The following is a 24,628-nucleotide window of genomic DNA, read 5'->3' on the forward strand; positions in this document are numbered from 1 at the left end:
CTGGGCCGCCTCGCGACCCGAAAATCTCGTTCCGCCCGCTTTAAAAACATATTTTCTAATTTGAAACTCGTGTCAGAGGTCAGTTGTTCCAAGTCTAGTAATATCTGCCTGATTTTCTCGCGTTCTAGTCTCAAACGTTTGAAAGACATAAATAAAAATGCAATCTCAACGCTATGAATAATCAGAAAGGTTAGTCAAAAATTATATTATGATTTCATGGCACTAGTTTTTCTAAACATGTAGCGCCTGTTTGTTTGATTTTGTCGGCCGTTAGTTTACTAACGCGTCGTTGCAAAACATTCTGCTTCATGAAGCTCCCCTCCACAAGATCTCCTCAGTCACATCAATGTCTCAATGGTTTCTTTCTTACAGTCTTTATTGTTGCCGTTTCATTTCTGTGTATTCCTTTCACAATTATCTGAGCTTGTATGGAAGCTAGCAGAAGAAATAAGCCTTCAATCGGCATCAAAGTGCTTCCAATCTTTTGGTCCTCCGGCCAACGGCAATAAAAGTAACGCCAAAAAATCCAGATTTTGCCCAAATCGAAACTTAACAGGAACAATATATCATTGATCTGTAATCCTGAGGAGTTTTAGTGTCGTATTGAATCCGGTCAAGCGCGATGCAAACGGATTTTTCAAGGTTCTTTTACTCTCCTCGCATCTTTTGATTTCGCGACATCCTGTCCAAAAATCAAAGTTTGGTGCATGCGCAGTAACGGGATACTGTTCCTTTAATGAAACGCCGTTTTCAGTATTTGCTGATGCGTCAAAAAGGCCTGTCTTGTATTCGTTGCGCATTGGTTAATAACCAACTTTTCAGACGTTACTTCCACTCTCTACACAACGGACACCTAAGACGGACAGTCCGAAATCGCGACGATGTTCGCCTTAGTGAGGGTTGACTGTACCACTCACTGCACTGTGCAAATACAGAAATAAGTGGACCACCCAGCGCATGTCTGATTAGTGTTGATTTATAGTAATTTAGCAAATGCGCACTATTATTATTTTTATATTTGTTTTGCTAGTTGTTGTTAATCTGTTGAACTTTCGTATTTCGCTTTTCTTTGGCTTGTTTGTTTGTTTGTTTATTTTTTCACTATTTCGCCTTCTTTTTATCTGCCGCCCTTTTATTGCAAAGTTTATTGTGATGTTATGTTAAATGATGTTTAATAAATAAATTTTTAAAAAATGTTACATCTCAGAAAAAAAAAGTACCACACAATATATTAAGCAGATTTAATAAGCATTAAAATGATAACTTTATTTATATAGACCTCATATCCTGAGCTCATGGTGCTTTACAGTGTAAAAAGGGGAAAAATGAAATAAGTTACATATCACAAGCATGGAAAAAATATTCAAAATCTATTTAACTCTGAAGAATTGCCTAAAAAAAGTGATTTGAAAACTAGCAAAAGAATTTTAAAAACAATACGATAACTAACAGGAAGCCAGTGAAGGTCAAATAAAACAGGCGTAATGAGTAACGATTCTTGCGGCAGTGTTCTCAGCATATTGAAGCTTCTTCAACTGCACTTTCCTACAACCGTAGAGCAAGGAATTGCAGTAGTCTAGTTTAGATGTTATAAAACCATGGACATCAATTTCGCTAGACTCCTGTGTGAGTTATTTTCTTATCTTTGATAAGTTCCTAAGCTGGTTAACGATGATCTGCAAATGTCTGAGACGTGCACGTCGAATAACATGTTGTCATCAAGTACTACTCCCAGACTTCTGGCGTTGGTGGTGGTTTTCAGCCTCTCATTACCCATACTGAAGTAGCTGGAGAGTGGACCAGTATGGTACTTCGAGTAAATAATTCTTTTTGTTGACTTGTTGATGATTGATTGCTGTGAAAAATAACAGATAAAGTTATCTGTTAAAACGCTTTTCAACAAAAGAAAAAGAAACCCGGGTTGAATTTAGCCTTGGGTTAAGGGCTAATCGGCCTTCGAGTAACTGGGCATGCACAGGAAATTGTTGTTGTCTTACAGGTTCCCATTTAGGCCCGGAGCCGAGTTTATGACGTGGTTGCTTTGAAAAGTTACAAGTGTGGAATGCCAATTTACTCTCTCACAAGAGATTCGGTGTCGCGTTACAGTCGACCGTTGAGATGTTGTATAAGAAATAAAATGCCCAGGTCTGCGAACGCTAAATATCATTATATTTTACCTTTTTTCTATAAAATATATAAATATATATCCTGTGTTTTTTGGTGTGAATTCATCGATTTAGTCGATTTGTGTCTGTTAGTGTGACCCCTGTCATTCCATTCATAAGACGAAGTAAAGGCTGCGGGCCAGAACAGCCAGCGGTCCGGGCCTTGTCTACTCGAAGGCGGTTTCTGGCCCGAAAACCCATCTAATCGCAGATTTTTTTCGACCAGAGGCAAATTTCTATCATCGCTACACACACCAGTAAATGTTCACAAGCGAAATATCCCTACGCACGTTGCTGGAAATGAGTATTTTCTCGCGCCATATATAAAATACCTTCTTTCGCAAAAAAAGTGCATACCGAAACAGCAGCTGCTCACAGTAACACTTCTAGAGTTATCTTCGTATTGTTGAAATTTTTAATTATTAAGCTTAGTCTGTCAGTGCATCAAAAACTTTGGAAATTGCGGAGCTCCTTAGGTACCTTAACAACTATAAATTGGTCAGGGGAGTATTTTTTTTTCATGCAGCAGTCAGTACGTTCAAAAATTACCATCCACTAGGTGTATGCTTAGTGGATAACATATTTTGTTAATTTTGTTTCACTTCCAATAGATACAGTACGCGTTTGCAAACGATCTAAGAGAAAAGAAGAGAAGAAGAAAAATATCTGACGTCAATGTAAAAGGTAAGTCAGGTCTAAGGATTATTGATCTTTTGAAAGGGTTTCTTCAACAAGTTTAAGAATAAGGAGTGAGTATGAGTGGTCTTGTGCCCTAGACTTGCAGCAGTAACATCTGTGAGCACTGATAAGTGACAATTCTCTTCAGTTACCCTGGGCAATAGAAAACTAATTGTGCAGGATAGGTAGGAAAATTTTTGTGGCTTAACTTCGATGGGAATGAGCAAGTAGTAGAGTTGATGGTACCCAGGGATAAAGGCATAACCTTCAGTGAGACTTTTAATTTTTACTTTCGGCATTTTTTCTTAAAATGGCTTGTCTGATTTATTTTAGTTGCTTCACTTACACAATTTGCCTTTGATAATCAAGATGGGGACTGGACAATCAAAGGGTGGAAAATATCAGGTAGGACCAAGATGCGTAACCAATATTTTCAACCACTAGAAAAATTCATTTTGGTTTCTTTGATGTCTAGATGGATTTGGCGTGGTCAGCGAACTTCTTAACAGTCAAATAGTGAGTCCTATGTTACCATGGAAGGCACTTTACAAGGACGTCGGATTATGTCTTCATTTTAATTTTCAACTCCCTACTAAGTTTCTTTCATCTCTAAAAATACTCATCGAGAGCGGACAAGAGAAAATTTTGATTTGGAAGTTACGTGGTTATCAAGGAAACAAATGGAACAGTGCAAAAGTTACTTGGAAGCCAAGGGAGAGTTTTAAGGTAAACGAATAGGCCCTTTTTCTTATACATAGTTTACGTCGAACGAGCAAATTTTACCTCTAAGCCTGGTTTCGAAATTGCAAACTTGCGAAGTTAATTAATGAAGTGAATTCCCACAGCAACAGAGTTGTAAAGAATACCCATGCACAACCCATGTACAAAGAGTGTAAATGCCAAGAAGTTTGTTCGCAATCGGGTCTTGGTGGTGGAATTTGCTAGTGTGATGAAATCATGCATAAGGGATTTGCTGATACTTTAGTCAGTTCCTCTGCTTCAGCAACAACGGTAACGAGTATTTCTGTTGCGAGTAGCACGTTTTGCCTGTTATATCGAATATATAGAATACCAAGAGACTATAAAGGGGACAGAGAGGGCATCCTATTCCATAGGTAATTCGTCTCGAGTTATTTTTAACACCACAGATCTCAAGGGGGATTAGACAACAGCCAATCACATAGCGCGAATGTGTTCCGCGTGGATGACCAACGCTGAGAGCCACGCGTCCTTCACGAAATGACGCAGAACAAAATGGAGGAAGACGCGGAGAGCGATTTTGCTATTCCTTTTGTCGACGAAAACGACTACAGCGAGATTTCTGCGAAAGCTGTGTCAGCGAAACCGAAATTAAAAAAGAATCACCCTTCCTCTCTTGTATAGAGCTAACAGTAGAGCAGGGAAATCCTTAACACACTGAATATTCTCAGGATCATTTATAATTTACAGTTTGAAGAGAGCAATTTCTGGTTTGATGTTTATTTTTTTCAGTCTTTATAGCGATTATTCCTACCCACTTACTTTGTCAATTGTAGGCGAACCCTCCTACAGCTGAATTTCAAGGGACCATATTCAAGCTCAGAAAGAGAAATAAAATTTCGTCGTTGCTTATTTACGTCCTCCATAAAAACGCGAAAGTAGGCATTTTCACGTCGTAGTCGTGCAAAAACGGGAAAGAAATGAACAAAAAAGTGTGTTGCACGTGCGAAGTTGTTGTTTTGCTAATTAAACCTATTGTTTTTTTGACGTTCTAGTTGTCGTCCGCGTCGTTGGATCTTAAAATCCCTAAATTGTACAAACGACCGGTTTCAATAGACCGGCGAAATTTCTCATTTTATTAAAACACTGAGGTTACGACAACTTCGAGTTAAACTGATTTCACGGGTTGTCAAAGAGTCCAGCGATTCCTTTTTCCCAGGTGAGCGCCGACTCATTTCGCTTCAATATTCAGGAATGCTCTCGATCTTTTTATGCTGTCATTGCCTCTTGCCCGACATGTTTTGCACGGCGTTTGGTCATGCGAAATCTCCACGAAACATCCACGCCTCGCGCGAGGTAACTTTATCCCGATTCTAAAAATAACTCAAGACGAATTACCTATGGAATAGGGTGTATATGGGGGATGTCCTCTCTGTCCCCTTTATAGTCTCTTGAGAATACTTAATGGAAAGTGCGGGCGTACGGTATTTTATGCACGAGTTGTTGACGTATTTCTGATACAAAAACAGCGAGTGCGCACGAACTCGTTGTTTTTAATCGTACAAAGCACTTTGCATGTATATTCATCATTTTAGCAGCCTTTTTATTTCAAATCTTTCCAAAGCTAAAATTTGCCACCACACACTTCGAAATGACAAACAAAACAAAGTATTAGTAAAAACGTTTGTTAATAAAACTTATGACGTTAGGGATATAAGGTAATCCAAGAATTAAAAGTAATGTTAACTTTTTGTTCTGAATGCACAATTAAAAATGAATGAATTAAGGTAACTTGGACGATTTGAATATAAGTAAATAGAAGACAAAGTACCTCCGATAAAAAGCACAATTTAAGCTTACGTCTTGTTCTGATTTTTCCTCTACAGCTGTTGATTAGCCGGCTCTCTACAATTCTTTTCATCGACAGAAATACATGAAACTATCACACTCAATTTTTGAGATGTCTTTTACTTTTTAACAAGAAAAACTCTTGGAGATGAATTTTTCTCGTTGAATGTCTGCGAAGCACTCTTAAAGCGATACTCTGCAAGCTGCAACGGTCTATGAAATGCAGGAATTTTGGCGCGAAACTCATACACCTCCTGTGACTTCTGATTGAATGTATCATTCTTCTCACAAGGAAAAAAACATCGTTCGCGATTCTGATTGGACGTATCATTTTTTTCACGTGTGAAAAACATCGTTCGCTCCTCTGATTAGCTAGAACTAATTTGCGTATGAAAACTTACGACATAGCTTTTTGGTGATTATTTTTCAGTATGTAGATATATATATATATATACCGGTATATAGTAAACAATTTAACACCACGAGCAAAGAACGCTAAAATGTCAAGTTCTCCTCCCTCGACATTTCGAAAATAACACGTTGTCATCCTGACTATAGATTGTAATTCAAGGCTTTGGAGCTGTGAACGGAACATCAAGCGTACTGATTGACAATATTCAGATAACAACTGAAACATGCATACTGACCCCGCACCATGCATTACCAGGTAAGTTAAAGAATTCTCAGTTACATCGTTAATACCATTCAGGAAGGGTCAGTAGGTAAAACCATCTCCTCTGTTCACCCCGTAGTTCAAACTGCCTTGGGAAACGTAGCCTGCGATCATGCCCTCTCCCTTTATCTCTGTAATCTGTTTTCGGGAGGAGGGCATGATACATTTCTTTCACAGATCACATGCAAAAAATCCAGAATCTGGACTTTTTCTGATTGGATAGGAAACAATGCGGATGATTTGCGCCATTTTCTGATTGGCCAAAACGCCGCCATCAGTTAATTGTTGTTGATTTCAGTCTGCATTTTTGCTTGCGTACAAATGAGCAGTGAATACACGCGCGAGTTCCTTATAAAATTTCTGCCTGCTCAGTTTTCTCGAAGTTGAAGGATGTCTAAATAGAAATTTCGTCCATTGAAATTTTTTCCGTTTCATCGTGTAATAAAAATTGCAGTTAAAAATTCACTGATCATTTGAATGCAATTTGATACCGGCTACAAGTTACAGAAGCGACAAACGGGTTCACTTTTCAAATAATCAATTCATGAATGGAATCTTGACCTTGATTGACTGTAATTCCTTCTTCAGAAACCTGCGAATTATTCTGAGTGATCTTTGCTTCACAACACTTTTCAGTTCGTGAAATATAGTGCTTCAGTCTAATTTTTTTTTTCACTGCTTTCGGCACAGGACTAATTAAGTCAACGAGCTTTACCAGTAAATTCTTTATTATTTGTAGCTGTTAAATAAAAGTACGGTACGGTAATATTTCATCACAAAAGAAGCATTTAAATTTTTTTTTAGGAAGCGCCATCTGAACGTACTTAAAAATTTTCTTTTCCCTAAAATTCATTTCAAAAGAGACATTATTCCCACCAAAGTTTGATTCCTGTCTAGTAAACGCTGATTGGCTAATAACATGACAGGTCAAGCATGATGGCTTGTTAAATGAATGTATCAGGCGTTATTTTTTTCCTCTCGAGCCAAAGAAGCAAAGAAGCAAAAAAATAATATAACGCCTGATCTCAGGTTATGGGAAACGTTTTCAAGAAGCTCTACTTAGTCGCCAAGATGTTTTTAAAAGCTTCGAAGTATTTCAAATTTAATGAAACAGGTTTGAATTTGTCTTTTGTGTATATGTCTTTATGGCCGCCGGTTTCGGCGCTACATAAGTAATGGCTACAATGAAGCAGGTGAAGAACCTTCTAAAGAAGGAGCTTTCACCCCTCCATTCCAAATTGCGAAATATGTTGACAACGTTTAACGAACTGAAAGTTTCAGTTAATTTTTCCTCGGACAAGTACGACGATCTACAAATCAAATACGAATGAAAAACTTAAACAGTAGAAATTAGATTTTGGCAAGGTAGACTCGGAGGTAAATAACATCAAGAAGGATCTTCAGAGAGAAGAAAAGTAAGTTGAAAACGTTAACCATGATGTCGTGGAACTTGGTCAATACCTTAAAAGGGACTGCTTAGAGACGAACGAGTGACGAGTGACTGTTCGGCCGAAGCCATTGTCCAATCAGTGGGTAAAATTATCGATGTTTAAGTCAATGAGTAGTATCATACTTCTATTGCGCACTCTATTCCATCCTACAATGCGCTACTGCTCCACCAAAAATAATTGTTTAATTTACCTGACGAAGTGTGAGGAGTACCTTCTGTTCAAATCGACAAATGCTTGCAAACAGGAAAGCAAAAGACTTCCCCTGACCTGAACCTCGAATCCTATGCAAATCAAACGTCTTCATCCCCGAATCGTTCACGCCGTGCAAGAAAAAAATATTTGAGGGACGTAAACAAAGATAAAAAGTTACGTAAACTGAAATTTATCTGCACCTTCAATGGAAGGATTTACATCAAAATTATTGAAAATTCACCAGTAGTTGCTTTGACACAAAGGATGATCTCAGAAAGTTTCAGGATGAACACCCCTGTACGTGCTAATCATCTTGACCATGCTACATGGTTAAGAACTGAAAACGGATTTTCCATATTTCACTGAAATATGCGTAGTCTATCAAAAAATGTATCATTACAAGAGGATATCTTCACTATCGTTAAAGTACCTCCCGAAATTATTGCTATTCTGAAACGAAGCTAAAAATATAGTAATTTATTTTATAGACACGAGTGTTTTACTGGAAAATATCGATACCACTCGTAAAATTCATAAAAACTACATCCGGGACCCGAGTGGTTTATTTTCCATAATCTCACGCGTGAGTTTATCGATAACGTAATTTCGGTAATTTCCCTTTATTATTTTATCGATGTTTCTTTGTCTATATAATAAAAAGACCATTACACGGCAGCTTGAAGATATGAATTTTATTTTGTCGTGGCAAAAACAGTATTTTACTCACTCGCTGCGCTCCTTCGTAAAATATTGTTTTGCCACTCGAATATAAAATTCATATCTTCGCGCCACCGTGTAATATCCTCTATATACATAACATCAATATGTCGGGTTATGCATTCATAAATACTAGCTCCGCTGATGCAGCTGGAGGTTTCGGCCTTTACATTGCTGATGAATTTTTATTTTATTCGTAGACGTGATCTGGAAAGGGCAACAAAGCTGAATCATGCTGGATTGAAATTAGGCGTAAAAAACTAAATACCATCGTCATTGGATGTATCTATCGGCACCTATCAAACGACCGTGAGCATTTTCTTGAAACCCTAAAGAAGTGATTAGACAAATTAAACAATAAAAGAAAAGAAGTATGCACCGTAGGTGACATTAATATAGACTTCTTGAAAAGAACCTGAGATCAGGCTCTGTTTTCGTTTGGCTTTGAAAATTACATTCCGGCCGGCAAGGCGAAACGAAAAGACAGCCTGATAGAAACCTTCTACGAAACGTCTGCCGCCCATTTTTTAGATTGACTGACATTTGCCGAATCAGCCAAACAAAATTACTTTCATGGCTTGTTTTTTTAGTAGACTCGCTGACTTGAAAAACAACTTTTCTCTTTTAATTTTTTTTAACTAAAAATAAAACAGTCAACACAACCACATTTAACTTCTTGCGAGATTTAAGGAGATCTCGAAGGTTATTTCTGTTGGCGTGGAAGGTAAAACGTTTTCGAAAAGACGGCGACAGGATGTTCTAGTTTTAATATTTTTGCTAGGCGCGCTCGAATTTAAAATACTGAAATATCCATTTGTCTGTTGCCTTAATATTTCCCTCGGTAATTTTCCCCGATTTTCAGTACATAAATCTTTGAAAATCTTGGAGAAATATATCGCGAACTTGTTCAAAGGAGTAAATTATTTCAGGACAAACCAAACTAGTTCTCAAGTGCATAACTGATTTAGTCCCGTGCTACACTTGCAATTTGCGAATTTACTAGAGAAACAAACGTCTAAAAAAATATATCTTTTTATAAATCCAGGTAAATATTATCTGCCAATTTGGAAAAATGAAACGACACTTCTAAAACTGCATGCTCAACTGACCTATAAATAAAACGAAAAACAATTAAATATTACAAACACATTTTGTAGTTCTCCTTAGTTGTGTTGTTGTTGTACTGCAGGTCTAAAAACTTGGCTCGCTAAATTTATTAATCGAAATTAACAAACAGCAAACAGTCAACGGCGAGGACACCAGTTTTCCTGGTTTATTTTTTACAAAAAGCGAAGAAAAACAACGAGTCTGTTACCTTAACACTAGCGCCACCAGCTTTTACAATAATGTCTACAAAAATTCCTTGAACAGCGATGCGATGTTTTTCGTCTAATCCTTCACAGTTGTACCCTGCGAGGAGTGGTTTCTCCAGGCCGGACGCTACGCTTCGATGGGAAAGAAACCACTGCGAACAACCGTTTGCTTTTCCATCGAGCATGCGCGCCCACGTGATGACTACCAATATCCAACGACAAGACGGCAACGAGGACTTCAACAAAACAATAGGTTTAATAAGCAAAACAACAGCTTTGCACGTGCATCACGCTTTTATTTTTGCATTTTTTTTGCCATTTTTGCACGACTATGACGTGAAGATGCCTTATTTTGCGTTTTATGGATAACGTAAACAAGCAACGACGAAATTTATTCTTCTTTTCGCTCTTGAACTTGGATATGGTCCCTTGGAATTTAACTCCATTTGGGTTCGCCTACATTTGACAAAGTAAGTAGATAGGAATAAATAATCCAAAGAAATACTGAATATCCACAGCAGGCTCGCTTTAAGGTAGCAATTGTAAGCGTAAGCAAATGCGCGAGAGCCTAAACTTGCTTTCAAACAGGATTTACATGTTTAAAGTTAATTTATTCGTCCATAGCACTGGACGGCGGGTCGATCAAAGAAGCAGACGGATGCTCTCAATGGTTTCCATCCCTTCGTAGCGTAGCGTCCGGGCTGGAGAAACCATTGGCGATTGAGGTTTCTTTCGCAATGAGCCTCCGCTTGCGTATCCCGTTCAGAAAAGTCATTTCCGGCTAAACTTTCAAACGAAACCACTTTTAAGATGGACAGAATGGACAGTATTTTGATTTGCACTCATTTGTTGGTAAATCAAAAAGCACCTTGTTAGCGGTCAACAGCTTGCAGAGGGATTCAACTCCGCGATACACTCACATTAGTTCCGTAAATAAAGCAAATCCTGAGAAGATATGAACAACCATATGAATTTTCTGAATTTCCATAGCTTTCCATGACACGTATTAAGGCATATTTTCCTACCATAAGACCATAAAACAATAAAAAAGACAGCAAAATCCACCTTTCTCTTCGCCGACGGCGGATCATTCACGAAAACAACCACGCGAGAAATAAGCACTTTCAACTTCCGTTGATTTCAACAGCCAATCAGATCCTGAGGCATTGCTCCAACAGCCAATCAGCGTTGCGGCCAAAATCTGGCCGCAGTGAGCACAAACATAAGAGAGTTTGTCTCAGGCCCAATTTTAGCGGTAGCCGTTAGAGGGAATGTATGAGAACCGCTAAAATTGGGCCTGATCTAAGGTTATCTTAAAGAATAAAAAAGATAATCAATCCTTCGAATATTTAGATTCGTTCCTCAACTGTGGATTTATGTCACTGCTCCAAAGCAAATGTATTCAACAAAGTCATAAAGGCAGGAATCTGTTTAGCTGATTTTTCGTACCATCTAGCTATATTTTGTACTGGCGCAAATAAGCTGTCTATGCTAAACGAAGCAGATTATTCTCTTGATTTCTTTCATTTTGACAGTGAGTCTTTTTTTTTTTTTCTGGCCAAGTAAATGATGACGTAAATCAAAGTATTAGCAACTTAGCTGACATACCACAGATAATTGCTAATAAAAATGCACCTAAAGTGCAGATTAAATAGCAGAAAAGGACGTTTAAATAAGCTGTTGATATCCAATGCCATTGCCTTTTCAACTGAAGGCCGTAAACAGAGACTCTTCAAATCTCACTTCCTAAGACAGAATGCGGAAAAAATTAAGATCTACAAAACGTATAATAATTAATTAATAGAATTAAGGAAGCAGCAAGGAAAAATTATTTCAGGATACCATTTACTCTTAATGGTGAAAACTCAAAAACAACTTTAAAAGCTTATCTGTATGCTCATAAACAGGAAAAAGAGTTGCACCCCGCCAACAATAATCTGATCTATAATGAAACTTCCTATATAGATAGGAAGAATATCGCCCATCAGTCAAATACGCATTTCATAAATGTTGGTAGCCTTATGTTTCTGTTTCAAACAGTTTTGCATTTCGTGGAATCTATGCACATGAAATGCAGGACACAGTAATTGGACCAAATCTGAACAAACCTTCCATAGGAGTTACCCCAAGACGTATTTAAAACTAGCATGTCCTTTTATAAGTGGGGCACTTTATAGAATCTATGATCAATCCTTACAATAAGGAACCATCCCAGATATACTTGAAATATCAAAACTAATATCGGCAAGGGGAGCGACGCAACCGACCTTGCGAATCATCGACTGATTGCGATTCTATAAGTTCTTTCTCGAGTATTTAAAAAATTAAGATTCAAGTAACCTAGCAACTAGATAGAAAAGCACAATATTCTGTTTCAATACCAATTTGGATTTCGTAAAGGCCACTCAACATCTCAGGCCATAAATGAACTCATTGACACTCTGAGGAAGGCTACTGATAGCAACCTGTACATCTGTGGTGTCTTTTCTGTAAATCGCGAAATTTTACTCAAAACGCTAGATGAGACGGTATTAGAGATCTTTCTTTGAAATGGTTTAGAAGCTGCCTAACAAAAACAGGCTACACTACACTGCACTAGGAGACACAGAATTGCCTATGCGAACTATGAGCTGTGGAATTCCCCAAGGTAGCAGACTGGCACCATTGCCGTTTCTTATTTATATAAACGACTTACCCACCTGCTCCGACAAGTTAAGCTTCACAGTTTTCGCTGACGATACCAACGTATAATCGCCTCGGCGAACAAACTTAAAACCCTTAAAGCTCTTGTGAACTCCGAACTCAAAAAGGTGGAACAATGGAGTGATGTAAATAAATTGTCCAATAAATACAGCAAAAACTAATTTTATGATAATTAAGTCTACTAAAAAACAGTATATGCCAGTGAATTATTGAGATTAAAAACAAGGATGGAACTTGCTATTCTCTGGTTTACAAAGACTATATTAAATATTTTGATTGCCTATTATAATATAATAATATCTCATATATTTGCACACGGATTTCCAGGAATATAATAATAATAATAAAATAATAAAATATTTATATAGCGCTTATACTTTTCAGTTCTAATATAATATAATAATATAATAATATAATAATATCGGAATTATATTTAATAAAGACACTTTATATCTGATGAGCAGCTTAAGCAAATTTACTACAATTTTGGAATGTGGTAGCAACTATAACTCGCACCTGGAAAAAGTGCAAATTAAGCAAAATTAAATATTATTCTTTGCAAAAACACATGGTAAAGATAGCTTAGAGTGCTCTCCAGCTGCTGAATTTGCAAGACATACACCCAGTATATGACGTTTTTCCTCAACATGCTTTAAAATTTACCATCTCTGGCGGGCATAAAAGTATATATTTCGCGACGCTTCCATTACGCTGGTGATGTCCATACCTACAATACAAGATATGCAACTCATGAAACTTATATAGACCTTATGTAAGAACGAATACCGGCAAGCAGTCATTTCACTTAAGGCAATCGATCTTTGGAAGAGCATCCCACAATAGGTTAAAGAGTTGAATTGATACCAATCGGCCACCAAACTATACGTTCATATTTTAAGTTGTCCCACGTTTGTCCAAAAACATAGCGATTTCGAAAGGACGAATTGGAGACTGTAACAGTACAAACTATGGAAACGCCACAAAATAGAAGAAATAGAAACTAAATACGTTACTTACCTAGTCGGCCAAAAGTGAAGACGCCGTCATTCGTCTAGGGTGCAGCGCCACAAATTTCTCACTAACCACACTTCTATGGTAACTGCGTGATTTTCATGCATGGCAATAGCGGACAAAGAGTCGCTAGGTGGTCATCGTGATGTGAAGCCAAGTATGGATCCTCCGAATACAGGAAGATGACCTCTCCGCCTTCGTGCTCCCCTTAGCAAAACGGGAGAATTTGTTAGAAGTTCCCTCGCGTTGGGAAGAAGATGCTGTCTGCGTGTTTCGATAATAGTGGGAAGACCTAGATGGGTTGATAATCTGACTGTTACTTCCAGTGGTTAATCCATCGAAACAATTCACTTTCGAAAGATGACGGCAGTGGTATCAGATGGCGCCACTTCTCATGTAGTACTAGAGCAAGTTCTTCTGTGGCTTCTTGAGGCATCAGAGCACAGAGCCTATAATGATCTGTTTTTTTCCTTGCGGAAGCGACTTTTGAGTTCTAAGCAGATTACGTCAAGGAAAGGTGGTATTGCCGCTGTTTGCTTCCAGTGCTGTGCAGCAGACTCTTCTGGGTAGTTTTCTCGATTTCTTTGTCTACCGCAAACACATGGACGTTCTTCATCCCCTCCTACCAGTTCTGATAGACTAACAGCTGTCTGGTACATTCTTTGAAACCACGAGTCAATCGCATTGCCTTTCTCTGTATAGGACATGATACCTTCTTGAAGAGCGGTGACGAGTGGTCGCATCGGCTCCAGCATCTCTTTAGGACAAACAAGGCTGATAATATGTCCAAAGCTTATCACACTGTGTAGCACTCCATTTGCCATCGCATTAGTTTTGGCTTCCCCGCTCCATTCTTCTTTGTTTGGATAAACAAAGTGATCAACTTAAAAGATTTCTTTTTAAGAAAGCTTTTAATGTGTAGGAATAGTTCTAATGTTTAATTTTAATTTAGTTTGGAATTTTCGAATTTCATTTTTTTAGATTTTACCAAAGCATAACATATCATTGTTATTATTATAGCTTTCAGGGATTTTTGAATTTTTTTTATTTATTATTTAATTTTAACTTAATGTAAAGCGCTTTTGAATATTCTTCTATAGTTTCAGCGCTATACAAATTTTATTATCATTATCATTATCATTATCATTATCATTATCCTTGGTCCTTAGTCCGGCCGGTTTTACTTTGGGAAGTTATTTTTGGGAAGAAAATAAGGTTACAATACAAACGAAACTCCGAGAGTGTTTATTGATCTGTTTGCCATCTTAAGCCCGATTCGAGGTTTTCCTGTTGCTAGCGAAAGCTGGGAAATCAAGTTGTTCTGTATTTTGTTTGTTTGTTTGTTTTTTATGGCGCCTAAAACTACTTGGATACATGAATTCAGGCATATGCGATTAGGCGCGTTAAGAAAGCTAATTTTTGGTGTACACGGCGCACAAGAAATGTTCTTTTGACTTGCAAAAAATGTTGAATTATAAAACTAAAGCTGTACATAATATGCCAAAGTAAGTTTTACGTACTAGGTCCTTGGTCCGGCCACCGGATGATAACATTAACCAGCCAAATAGTGATTGAAAAGGGAGAGCCTCAGAAAGTTCAGTTTTCTTTTCCTTTAGTTCTTAATAAATTAAGATCCATGAATTGAAGGGAGGACCTTTCAACTTTGAGTCACATTTTAAGTAAAGCTCTCTTGAAAGTAGAAAATGACATTTTATTAAACATGAACAGAAAGTATGTCACCTTGCTTGTTCTGTTGGATTTGAGCGCGGCGTTTGATACCGTTTGATCTGACTTGAGATGCTTAGGTCTGCGTTTGGAGTTCGGGATATGGCACTGTCCTGGTTTGCATCATACTTAAGTGGCAGAACTCAGCACGTTTCAGTCGACGGCACACTCTCAACGAAGTCCGATTTGGATTTCGGCGTACTTCAAGGTTCGTGCCTCGGGCCTTTGTTTTATTTTGTCTATGCTAGCAAGATATTTAAAAATTGTGGACAAACATAATTTTGAGATCCAGGCTACATGCACAAAGGAAATAGGAATGACCTGTAGCAGCTATTAAACAATTGAAAAACAAACTTCTTAGTGTGACCAGTAACCCGAGTACACTTGTATAATTCATGTCCAGTATGATTCAGTTTTATTCTAGGTTAAACTTATTAACTACAGCCAGGCTTAATCAAACTTGATTCAAAAAATACTTTCCTGTTTCCTTGTAACTACTTTATATAATATCAAGAGAGAGGAAATATTGCTAGAAATGTTGTAACCGGAAGTGATATAAATGTATACAGTATTACAATCAAAAGATAAGGCATGTGGCAGTCCAAATGGTGTCCATCTGAGAGAATTGACTGTAGTTTGACTCAGTCTTAATTCATTCTACTTGCAATCAAATTAACACCTCTTCATGTTTTTTTTATTCTCAACAACCCTTTATTTCATATTAACATACAAAGGAAAAATTACAAAAATTGTAGAAAACTAGAAAACAAAGCAGCAAAATTACAGTTTACAAAAGTTACTTAAAATTACAATTTAAAGTATCTTTACCCTTACACATGAAAAATCAGTAACTCTTTTATTTATTAATTTTTTAAAATAACATAGTAAGGTAACTGACGAAAACTATATTTGCCAGTATGATTAATTATTGCACATATATTATACGCAAACGTATCCACAATGGCTTTAAAAACAAACAAACAAACAAACAAACAGACAGACAGATAACTTAAACAGGACAGTTAACTGTCCTGTTTAAGTTTGTTTTTGTTTATTCTTTTATTAATTTTTCTTTTTAGTTTAAATTTGCTCTTTCTGGTTCCTCGTCTGTATATATTTTAAACGAAACGTAATTGGTACAATGGTACAGGGAAACCGAATGGTTCACTTGGCCATCACACCCGAACTTTAATATTAATTCAAGTAGAAGCGTTTATAACTGTAAACAATTAGGTAAAAGGCTGTAACTTGGTACTAGCTGAAATATTGTGAGAAAACAGACTGAATTGAATTGAATCGAACTTTTCTGTTTACTTGATTTGCACCCTTTGGTTTAATTTCAGGTTATGTCTGTAAGAGTAATGAGTTTCAGTGTCTCAATGGTGAATGCATCAGTTCAACACTCCGCTGCGATAGTGACATCAATTGTATCGACGGCTCAGACGAGGACGACTGCACTTGTCTAACAGTTGAACTCCCATGTTCCTCAGGAGTATGTATTCCATCCAGCGGCTTATGTAATAGTGTCAAGGACTGTCAGGATGGTAAAGATGAAAGGTTTTGTGGTACGTACGCGCTGCAAATTAACATTGTTTTGGGTGGCTTGTGAGGTGATGAATCGTACTGGCTGTAGGTCTCACCACCAGTGTAAGGCGCAAAAATAAAGGAGTTTATTTGCCTGCAAATAAAAATGTTTGTGTCACCTAGTCACGCAATGATTTATGTTAGTTTGCTAAGAGGGGCACTTACTCCTAGTCACGCATTCACTTTAACATAAGTAATCGGCAGGGAAGAGCTGTGAGCAGGGTCCAATTTGACACAAAATAGTCAAGTATTGATCACACGACTATCACGAGATCAATCGGAAAACTACTAACCGGGAAATTACTAGCTGGGAAATTACTTGCCGGAATATTACTTGCTGTAAAACTAATAGTCACTAGCTCGTCCGGAAAAGTACTTAGCCTCGACCTCATTTAAGGTTAGGGTATAAGACAAGCTGTGTTCCCCGAAGTCTTCCTCTTGGTCTCAAGACGTAACAAGCTTTGCGAATTTGACCCTCCTCCTCCCTTCCTCCGCCTCTTTTTCAATAGTAGTTTATTTACTGTGGGTGCCTTTTTTCTCCGCCCTCACCTTTGCCAGAGCGTAGAAAATCAAATAATCATAGCTAGATAAATTTGTTTGAAGATGTCATATTTAATCAATAAATCGGCCATCTTGCTTGGCCAAAATTATACCCAAACACATCGTTGTTCCTTATTTCTTTAAGCGCTCTTGCAAACATAGCTCGACTGACGACCCCAGAATTTAGCCAAAGGTTCTCTTTATAAGGGTATAAAAGAAAAGCGGGCAAGGAGGCATAAAACAAAGAAGATATAAGAAATGGCGATTTGATATTTGCCTATTTGAGAGTTCTATTGATATTTTGTTAGTGTAAAAACGTACCTTAGCATTCACTTCTTGCTTGGAACTGCTATTTTTTTATTCAACTGCACTCAGTAGGGTACAAATAAAGCTAAAAACGAATGCAAAGATCTCACAGTATTTGTACTCCAGAAGACCGGTTTGATCGGTTCTAACCCCGCACAAACGTTCCAAGCCGCAGAAAATGCATCTTTCTCGGAAGAAAATAACGGAATAGGGGCCAAATTATAAGTTTAAATAGACCAAGTTTCTAGAGTAAAGTCGTCTGAACAACAATGAAATGTCGAAATTTATTTAAAAATAGATACGGTATACAAACGTTATGCTAAAGATACAACAGGGAAGATGAACACAGACCTGACGTTGTGTGATAGAGATGGTAATAGCGAAAATTTGTGAAAGAAAAAAATACAATTCCCGCCGAGGAAAGGAACAGTCTTCACCTCTAGTTCTTTTAAAATGTGAGGAAACTCGACATGGTAGACATAAGACGTTCTCTAGTAAGCTTATAAGCCGGCGAAGATGAGGTTTTAAGTCATTTGTCCACGAGTAGCTGCATGATTGAAACTCTTTCAATTTTTAGGAGAGTTTTTGCCTTTCCATCTCAATTTGCTCTTTTCGGTTTTCCTACTTGCAGTCCGTTTTGCATAACCGATTACCATCATAAGCCTCACGATTATTTGTCATTCCATCTCTCAGTATTTTTCTAGCAAAAGTTTAAAACTTGTGGAAAAATTGAATTACTTGACAAGTTCCCTTTTCTTACCAATCAGAAATAGCGTTGATGAAAGCACGCAAAAACTCGACTGGTGTTAGTCTGTTACGCGTTCTGGTCTTAAGTAGGTCGGGCAAGCGTGCATATTTACTGAGTTTTATTTTATACTCCTAGAGTTGAATAATAAATTTCTTTCTTGACGGTTTAGTGTGTAGTATCATGGGATGTTTTTATTCGTCTGTTGCATTTTGACTCGCCCTACGGGCTCGCCAAAATACAGGGTGACTCGTAAAAATATCCCACGATACTATCCGATACTGTCCAATAAGAGATATTGGATGTTAAAGTTACTTCTTCACTGTCGTTGTACTCTGTTCATACTATAGGCAAGCGTCGAGTTTGCTGAGATAATCTAATAAAAACGACATTACATTGTAGGAACCTCGTGTCCTCATAATGACATGTTTCAATGTGCAGACGGCACATGTATTCCTTGGTCCTCAACTTGCAGTAATGAAAACAAACTAGTTTGCCAAGATGACTCCCATGTTCCAGCAACTTGTGGTAAGGAGCTAATTACTACTTTGATGCAAAATGCTCTCTTTCCACAACCAGAAGTTGATAGTTACCACCCATATATAGGAAGCTAAAGTATCACCATTATCTATTACAGTGGTGAAGTATTACCATCATTTATTAAAGTTGTAGAGCATCACGTTTACGGCAATGTATCCTACGGCAATAATATGCTTCTAAAAAGGATAGGAGAATATTTTATTCACTTTCATTTTGACCCGGCAGGAAGAAAGAAATGTCCCCTGAATCATCTCAACTGTGAGGAAAAAGCGTCAGTGGGTGACTGCCACAAATACTTTAAGGGTATGGTTTTTTTACTTTTCAACATACTTCATGCTTTTAATTGAGTTACCCTCCCACGGCCACTTAGAGGTGGCGCCCTGGGAAAGTCCGGTAAAAATTAGAATAAATACCCTTTTTGCTCCCAGAACGATCTAAAGTATTTTTTCCCTATTGTATTATATAGAATAATGTTGTTGATTATCAATTTTGTTTCTTATCAGGTCAGTGCACTTTTGAAAACGGCTTTTGTGGACTTAAGCACGACAATAGTGCCGACAGTTTTAGATGGAGTCTGCATTCAGGCTTTACTCCATCAGCAGAGACAGGCCCAAAGCACGACCACACTACTTACTCTGAGAAAGGTGTGACTAGTACTTCTGCCTTTGAAATGTAACGCCAAAACCATTTCTTGACCGCTAAATTAAAACTACCACAGAACCAAACGGGTTGGTTGCTGTGGTTTTGTATGCTCGCGGCTTTGTTGCTAGGTAACTGTGGACATCAACCGATAGAAATATAGCCAACTCTAGTTTTCACCTAGGTAGGTCTTCCACGCACGTTCCTCTCGCGATGCAAATTCCGACAAAATTATAAACCTCGTTGACGCACGGGCCTTCGTCCCTCGCTTCGCGAGGAAAAACGTAGAAATTCAACCACCAGGTTTTTCATTGATCCATTGAAGGATAATATCAATGATCCTGCTAGTCAATCGAGAACGTGTGCCATCATATTTGTAACAAGTCACGGGGCGAGGTTTCGAATAGCTGGGTACTTAGCCTGCGACTTCGAACAGCTGAAGCTATTCTTCAACTTAATTGAATGGAGCTCCTTTATTTATTCCTTTAAAAAACTGATCGCTGTCCTCTTTAACGAGATTTCGGATTTATATTTTCAACCTTGGTAGGTTTCAGTTTAGAACTCGTATCACGGCATAAATAGCAAATAATCAACGAAATACGTGCTCGTAAAGGTATTCCTTACCAGCGTTTTTTGCGTCTTTACAAAATTATCACCAGTTGGTTTCAATTTGTCTTTAAATAGGTGCTTACATTTATATAGAAGCCTCTAAACGTCAAAGTGGAGATCGCGCGCGACTGATGAGTGAATGGATGGAAATAAATAGAACATTCTGCCTTCAGTTTTGGTATCACATGTTTGGTAAACATATAGGGCAACTAAATGTTTACATTGCAAGTAATGGCACAGAAAAGCTGTTTTGGAGTCAGTCAGGAAACAAAGGAGATCAATGGATGTTTGCACAGACCACCCTTCAAGCCTCACACCTTTTCAAGGTAACAATCATACTACTACTCCAGTACTAATAGCATGTACGCCTAGCCCAATATAAATGTTCATTTTTCCTTTTTCCCTATAGTTTATTCTGGAGGGCATTACCTTAGAAGGAAATGAAGGAGATATAGCTGTGGATGACATTACGGTGCTGGAGGAAGCCTGCCCTATTATCACAAAATACCGTAAATGTTTAAAATCGTTGCAACATTGAGATTCAATACCTCAGTGTAAACTAACTGTAATCAACTCTTAAGATCTGTCTTAACTTAATATTGAAAGGTAAAAGTAAGATCGGTCAAAACATCAAAATATTCTGCTTCTTGCTCTCAAAAAATGTGCATTTTTATTTTGAGGATGCATTATCCTAGCTAACCGTATAGCATGCTCCAAATATCCTTTTTTTTTCATAGAGCAAATCCAGTTATTACAGTCATTTAAGCAATATTTCCTTTCCGTTGTCTCTTTCGTTTTCATCACTTTCATCTTTTTAAGTTCCCCAATTTTGTCAAAAAATTCTTGTAAAAATGTGAAAAGAATAGAGGACATTACATGACCGTACGTGGAATTTTATCTTCGAGTGTTCAAGTCGATATCTCACGAACGAGCCCAGCGAACGAATGAGATATCGACTTGAACACGAGAAGATTAAAACTTGTATCCACAAGCGGACATGTCATATTTTGTTTATTATATAGACATCGATGAAATACCAGGACAACTATTTCTTGGTCTAATCTTTTATTCGTTGAATCAATCTACATGTAATCAAACTTAGATCTTACGCACAATTTTAATTTGAGTCTGAATTAGAGAAAATAAGTAGGGTTTATCTGTATTCTGAATGTTACAGCAATAAGACAATACGAAATTTCATTAAAAAACACTGTGTAATTGTCCTTTAAAACGTGTAAAGAATTTACCAAAAAAATCAGGTAATGGAGAAAACGCCTAGTTCATGTGCCGTGGATAAATATATGAGCAAAATTTCAAAAATATTAACGTGTACCAAAAAGTTCAAGATCATTGTTTTAGTTGCCGAGGTATGGTGTGTTAACTTTTTTTTTTTTTTTGCAGTTTTCTCACTTTATTATGTGCTTTAACATAAAAATGCACAATATTAAAAGACCTGAATTATTCAGAGTCACCTTCAAGTTCTGTGAGCACCAGTTTACTCTTGGCTTCCACCGCTGCTATTACTTTCAATTATAGATCTCTTTTTTTTCGCTTTCGGCCCCAGTTCTGGACTTGTGATTGTATTTTTAGTCGCTGCCAGATTGATATTGAAAACACCTCCAGTGATATAATTTCCTTGAAACATTGTTTGGAGTGTGCTTTCAGCAGCTGAAGTCGATGAATGTGCCTCAGTAAAATGACTTTTTAGACTCTGTTGCACTGCTGGCAGTACGGCATTCATTGTTGATGATGAGGATGACACAATTTTCGAAATGTTCTTGATTTGTCTTTCTCTTAACGAGCTGTAATTATTAATTGACAGTAGATTTTTATGGCCAGTTATTTGAACGATCTGATTCGGTGGCACATCATTATCTTGTAATTTTTGAACTAGTGTTTCCCCTCCACTGCGATTTGTTTTCACAGAGATTCCCGCCGTTTCGGTCATTTCTTTCATCAAGCTGTTGAGCTTGTTAACGCCCATTGGCTGAGATTTAAACCATTTTGAGCCTTCTGACTTTAATTCGCCTTCACTCTTGATGAAGTAATTTACTGCCAAGTAGAACGTTGAGTCTGGCTTCAACATGTTTCCTGGACGCTTGTCTTTGTAGGCTTTGTAAACCTGAACGGGGCTCGTTCAGCAGACTCGGCTGTTTTGTTTTGATACATACGCGGCTTCACTTGACGTTGATACCTCGGGCTTCCTCCAGCTCTAGTCTTCGTTTGCCGTTCAACAGAGTACTCAAGGTATTGTCTTCCTTCACTATCTGATTTAAGAACGACGTCTCCCCATCGCAGTTCTCTCCGCTCTTTGCATCCACGTAAACCGAAATGTAGCACGTTGTTCAACCAAACAGTGTTTACAAGAGCTTGTGGAGAGCTAATCCAAGCACCTTCTTGCCATAAAGAATATCGATGTCTTCGTCGCTTAAAGCTGTGATTGCTTTGGGTTTATTGCCCTTCCCTTATCGCTTCAGTTCTTTCTGTTTTGCTTTAAGGGTATCTCGTGTCTTTTGAAAATCGTTGTCTTTGATAATAACCGGCGCGACGTAGGTGGCGCTCAACACTCGACAAAATTCCTCCAAGTGAAGAAGGTTCGTACTCTTCGCCTTTTTTTGTTCTTGCAGCGACTTTGAATTTGCTTACGTAGTTGTTAAGTTTAACCGCTGGAATCTCTTCAATGCTTCTCCTCTCGCCGTGTTCTGTTAGAAACTGCTTGACAAAATTTATGTTGTACAGTGTCTTTCTCTTTGCGGTGGCATTTTCCTCCGTTTCGATCAAATTATCAACTTTACTATCTGTCATCGGAACAAACCTTCCATCAATCCTTTCGTTTTGCTCATCGCCGAAAATCTTTATCTCGAAATTTGGTAGTTGATCTGAAAATGCCATCTTAGTTTTCAAGATGATTTTGTGTGTGATAAAGGTAAAAGCGCGATGCTGTGATGGTAATTTCCTATTGGCTGAGACTGAAGTAGTCATGACAACCGTGATATCTTCACAATTGAAAGATAAAAATTGTATCTTCACTAGATACCAAATTTTCGTCACTGGAAAAATCCTGGTATTTCATCGGTGTCTATATAATAACAGAAAATAAATGAACGATTAGCATGTCAGTTTTACAGGCACATCATTACTTTCCTACTTTCCATGTAAGATATTTTAATAGTTAGAACTCGATACAATTATTTAATCGTTTCATTAACAGAGAGTCCCCACTGCTACTTTGACGACAACTTATGCAACTGGGAGGTCGATGGTCAATGGCAGCAAAAAGAATATAAAGTAATAGAAAAAACAGGTATTAGCAAAAAAACCGTAAAAGTTGAAATATTTTAGGGTATTGAGCAAATTGCTGAAACAACTTGCAGTAATCAGGAAAAAAAAGAGATATGTGCACAAAATGTAAAACACTTCAATTTTTAACTTAAAAACGATTCTCTTCTCAGGAGGCTACCTGAGCCTTAAAACAGACAAAAGTGCACAGGGAAAGACAGTCATATCTCCCTTATTCACTGGTAAGGATTGGAAGTGTATGCGCTTTTGGTACAGAATCGGTATGAGCCACCAAGCAGAAATTAAAGCTTCAATTCATAGCTCAAATACTACTAGACAGCTGTGGAAATCCGCACTCCATACCAAAAAATGGAACTTTGTGCAATTGCCAATCACCACGAACGCAACAGCAAGGGTAATTATGATAACAATGTATTCTTCATGTATTGACAAATTTAGTAGACCATTTTCAAGAAACAACAGAATGCTTGAAGAGTCTATTTAATTTAATTTTTTTGCGGGAGGAGCGGTGGGGGTTGCGAACAAATTATGGTTTTCTTTATTCAAACCTCATCGGGATGGCTAAGTTTGGTGGTTTTTGTAAAATGACCCATTAAAGGGATCGGAATTCCGAGTGATGCCTTGATTTGTATATATAAAAGTTACAAGACGTAAGTGAAACTGTTTAAGTTCATTTTTTATTGCGTTCATGATCAAGTGCAACCAGGCGTTTTATTCACAAATTATTTTTAGCGAACTCTCGAATTTACAGAAATAAAGCCTCAGGTTTTGTTCATAAAACAAATTTTTTTGCGCCATTTGTTTTCAGTGTTTTTTATTTGTAGGTCTTTTAAAGTAACTAAACTTCGAATACTGCCGCCTTGTATCCTTCCCACCGCTAGGGAAGTAGACTTGTCCACAAGTCGACTTTTTGAGCGATGAAGTCGCATAAACGAGCGACGAAAGCAGAGTCTTTTCAAGGGACGTTTCGCACGAGAGAGTGTCTCTCTCTTCAAAGTCTCTAGCGGAGGGAAATATAAAAGACGGCTGTATTCGCATGCACGTTGAATTATGTTGTTTAACAGGTAACAATTGAAGGCATTAGCTCAGGAACTTCGATTGACTTTGACGACGTGTCCTTCAGTGAACAAGTGTGCAATGAAATACCTTGGATTCCACATCAAGGTAAATATCTGAAAAAAAAAAACACA

The 24,628-nt window shown here is 37.7% G+C and overlaps 1 protein-coding gene across 1 annotated transcript in view; it reads left to right on the forward strand.

Annotated features, from left to right (window-relative positions):
* Nucleotides 1-24,628, forward strand: part of LOC140948907 (uncharacterized) — a 57,263-nt gene that overhangs the window by 9,508 nt on the left and 23,127 nt on the right. The window contains exons 4-16 of the mRNA XM_073398172.1: nucleotides 2,777-2,849; nucleotides 3,177-3,248; nucleotides 3,319-3,569; nucleotides 5,949-6,057; nucleotides 16,519-16,740; nucleotides 18,753-18,878; nucleotides 19,116-19,193; nucleotides 19,394-19,534; nucleotides 20,214-20,464; nucleotides 20,548-20,647; nucleotides 23,350-23,442; nucleotides 23,591-23,832; nucleotides 24,503-24,602. Coding sequence (XP_073254273.1) covers nucleotides 2,777-2,849; nucleotides 3,177-3,248; nucleotides 3,319-3,569; nucleotides 5,949-6,057; nucleotides 16,519-16,740; nucleotides 18,753-18,878; nucleotides 19,116-19,193; nucleotides 19,394-19,534; nucleotides 20,214-20,464; nucleotides 20,548-20,647; nucleotides 23,350-23,442; nucleotides 23,591-23,832; nucleotides 24,503-24,602 — 1,858 coding nt within the window. The remainder of the gene's footprint in view (nucleotides 1-2,776; nucleotides 2,850-3,176; nucleotides 3,249-3,318; nucleotides 3,570-5,948; nucleotides 6,058-16,518; nucleotides 16,741-18,752; nucleotides 18,879-19,115; nucleotides 19,194-19,393; nucleotides 19,535-20,213; nucleotides 20,465-20,547; nucleotides 20,648-23,349; nucleotides 23,443-23,590; nucleotides 23,833-24,502; nucleotides 24,603-24,628) is intronic.

Source organism: Porites lutea, chromosome 9, assembly GCF_958299795.1.
Source record: "Porites lutea chromosome 9, jaPorLute2.1, whole genome shotgun sequence".
Classification (NCBI taxonomy): Eukaryota; Metazoa; Cnidaria; class Anthozoa; order Scleractinia; family Poritidae; genus Porites; species Porites lutea.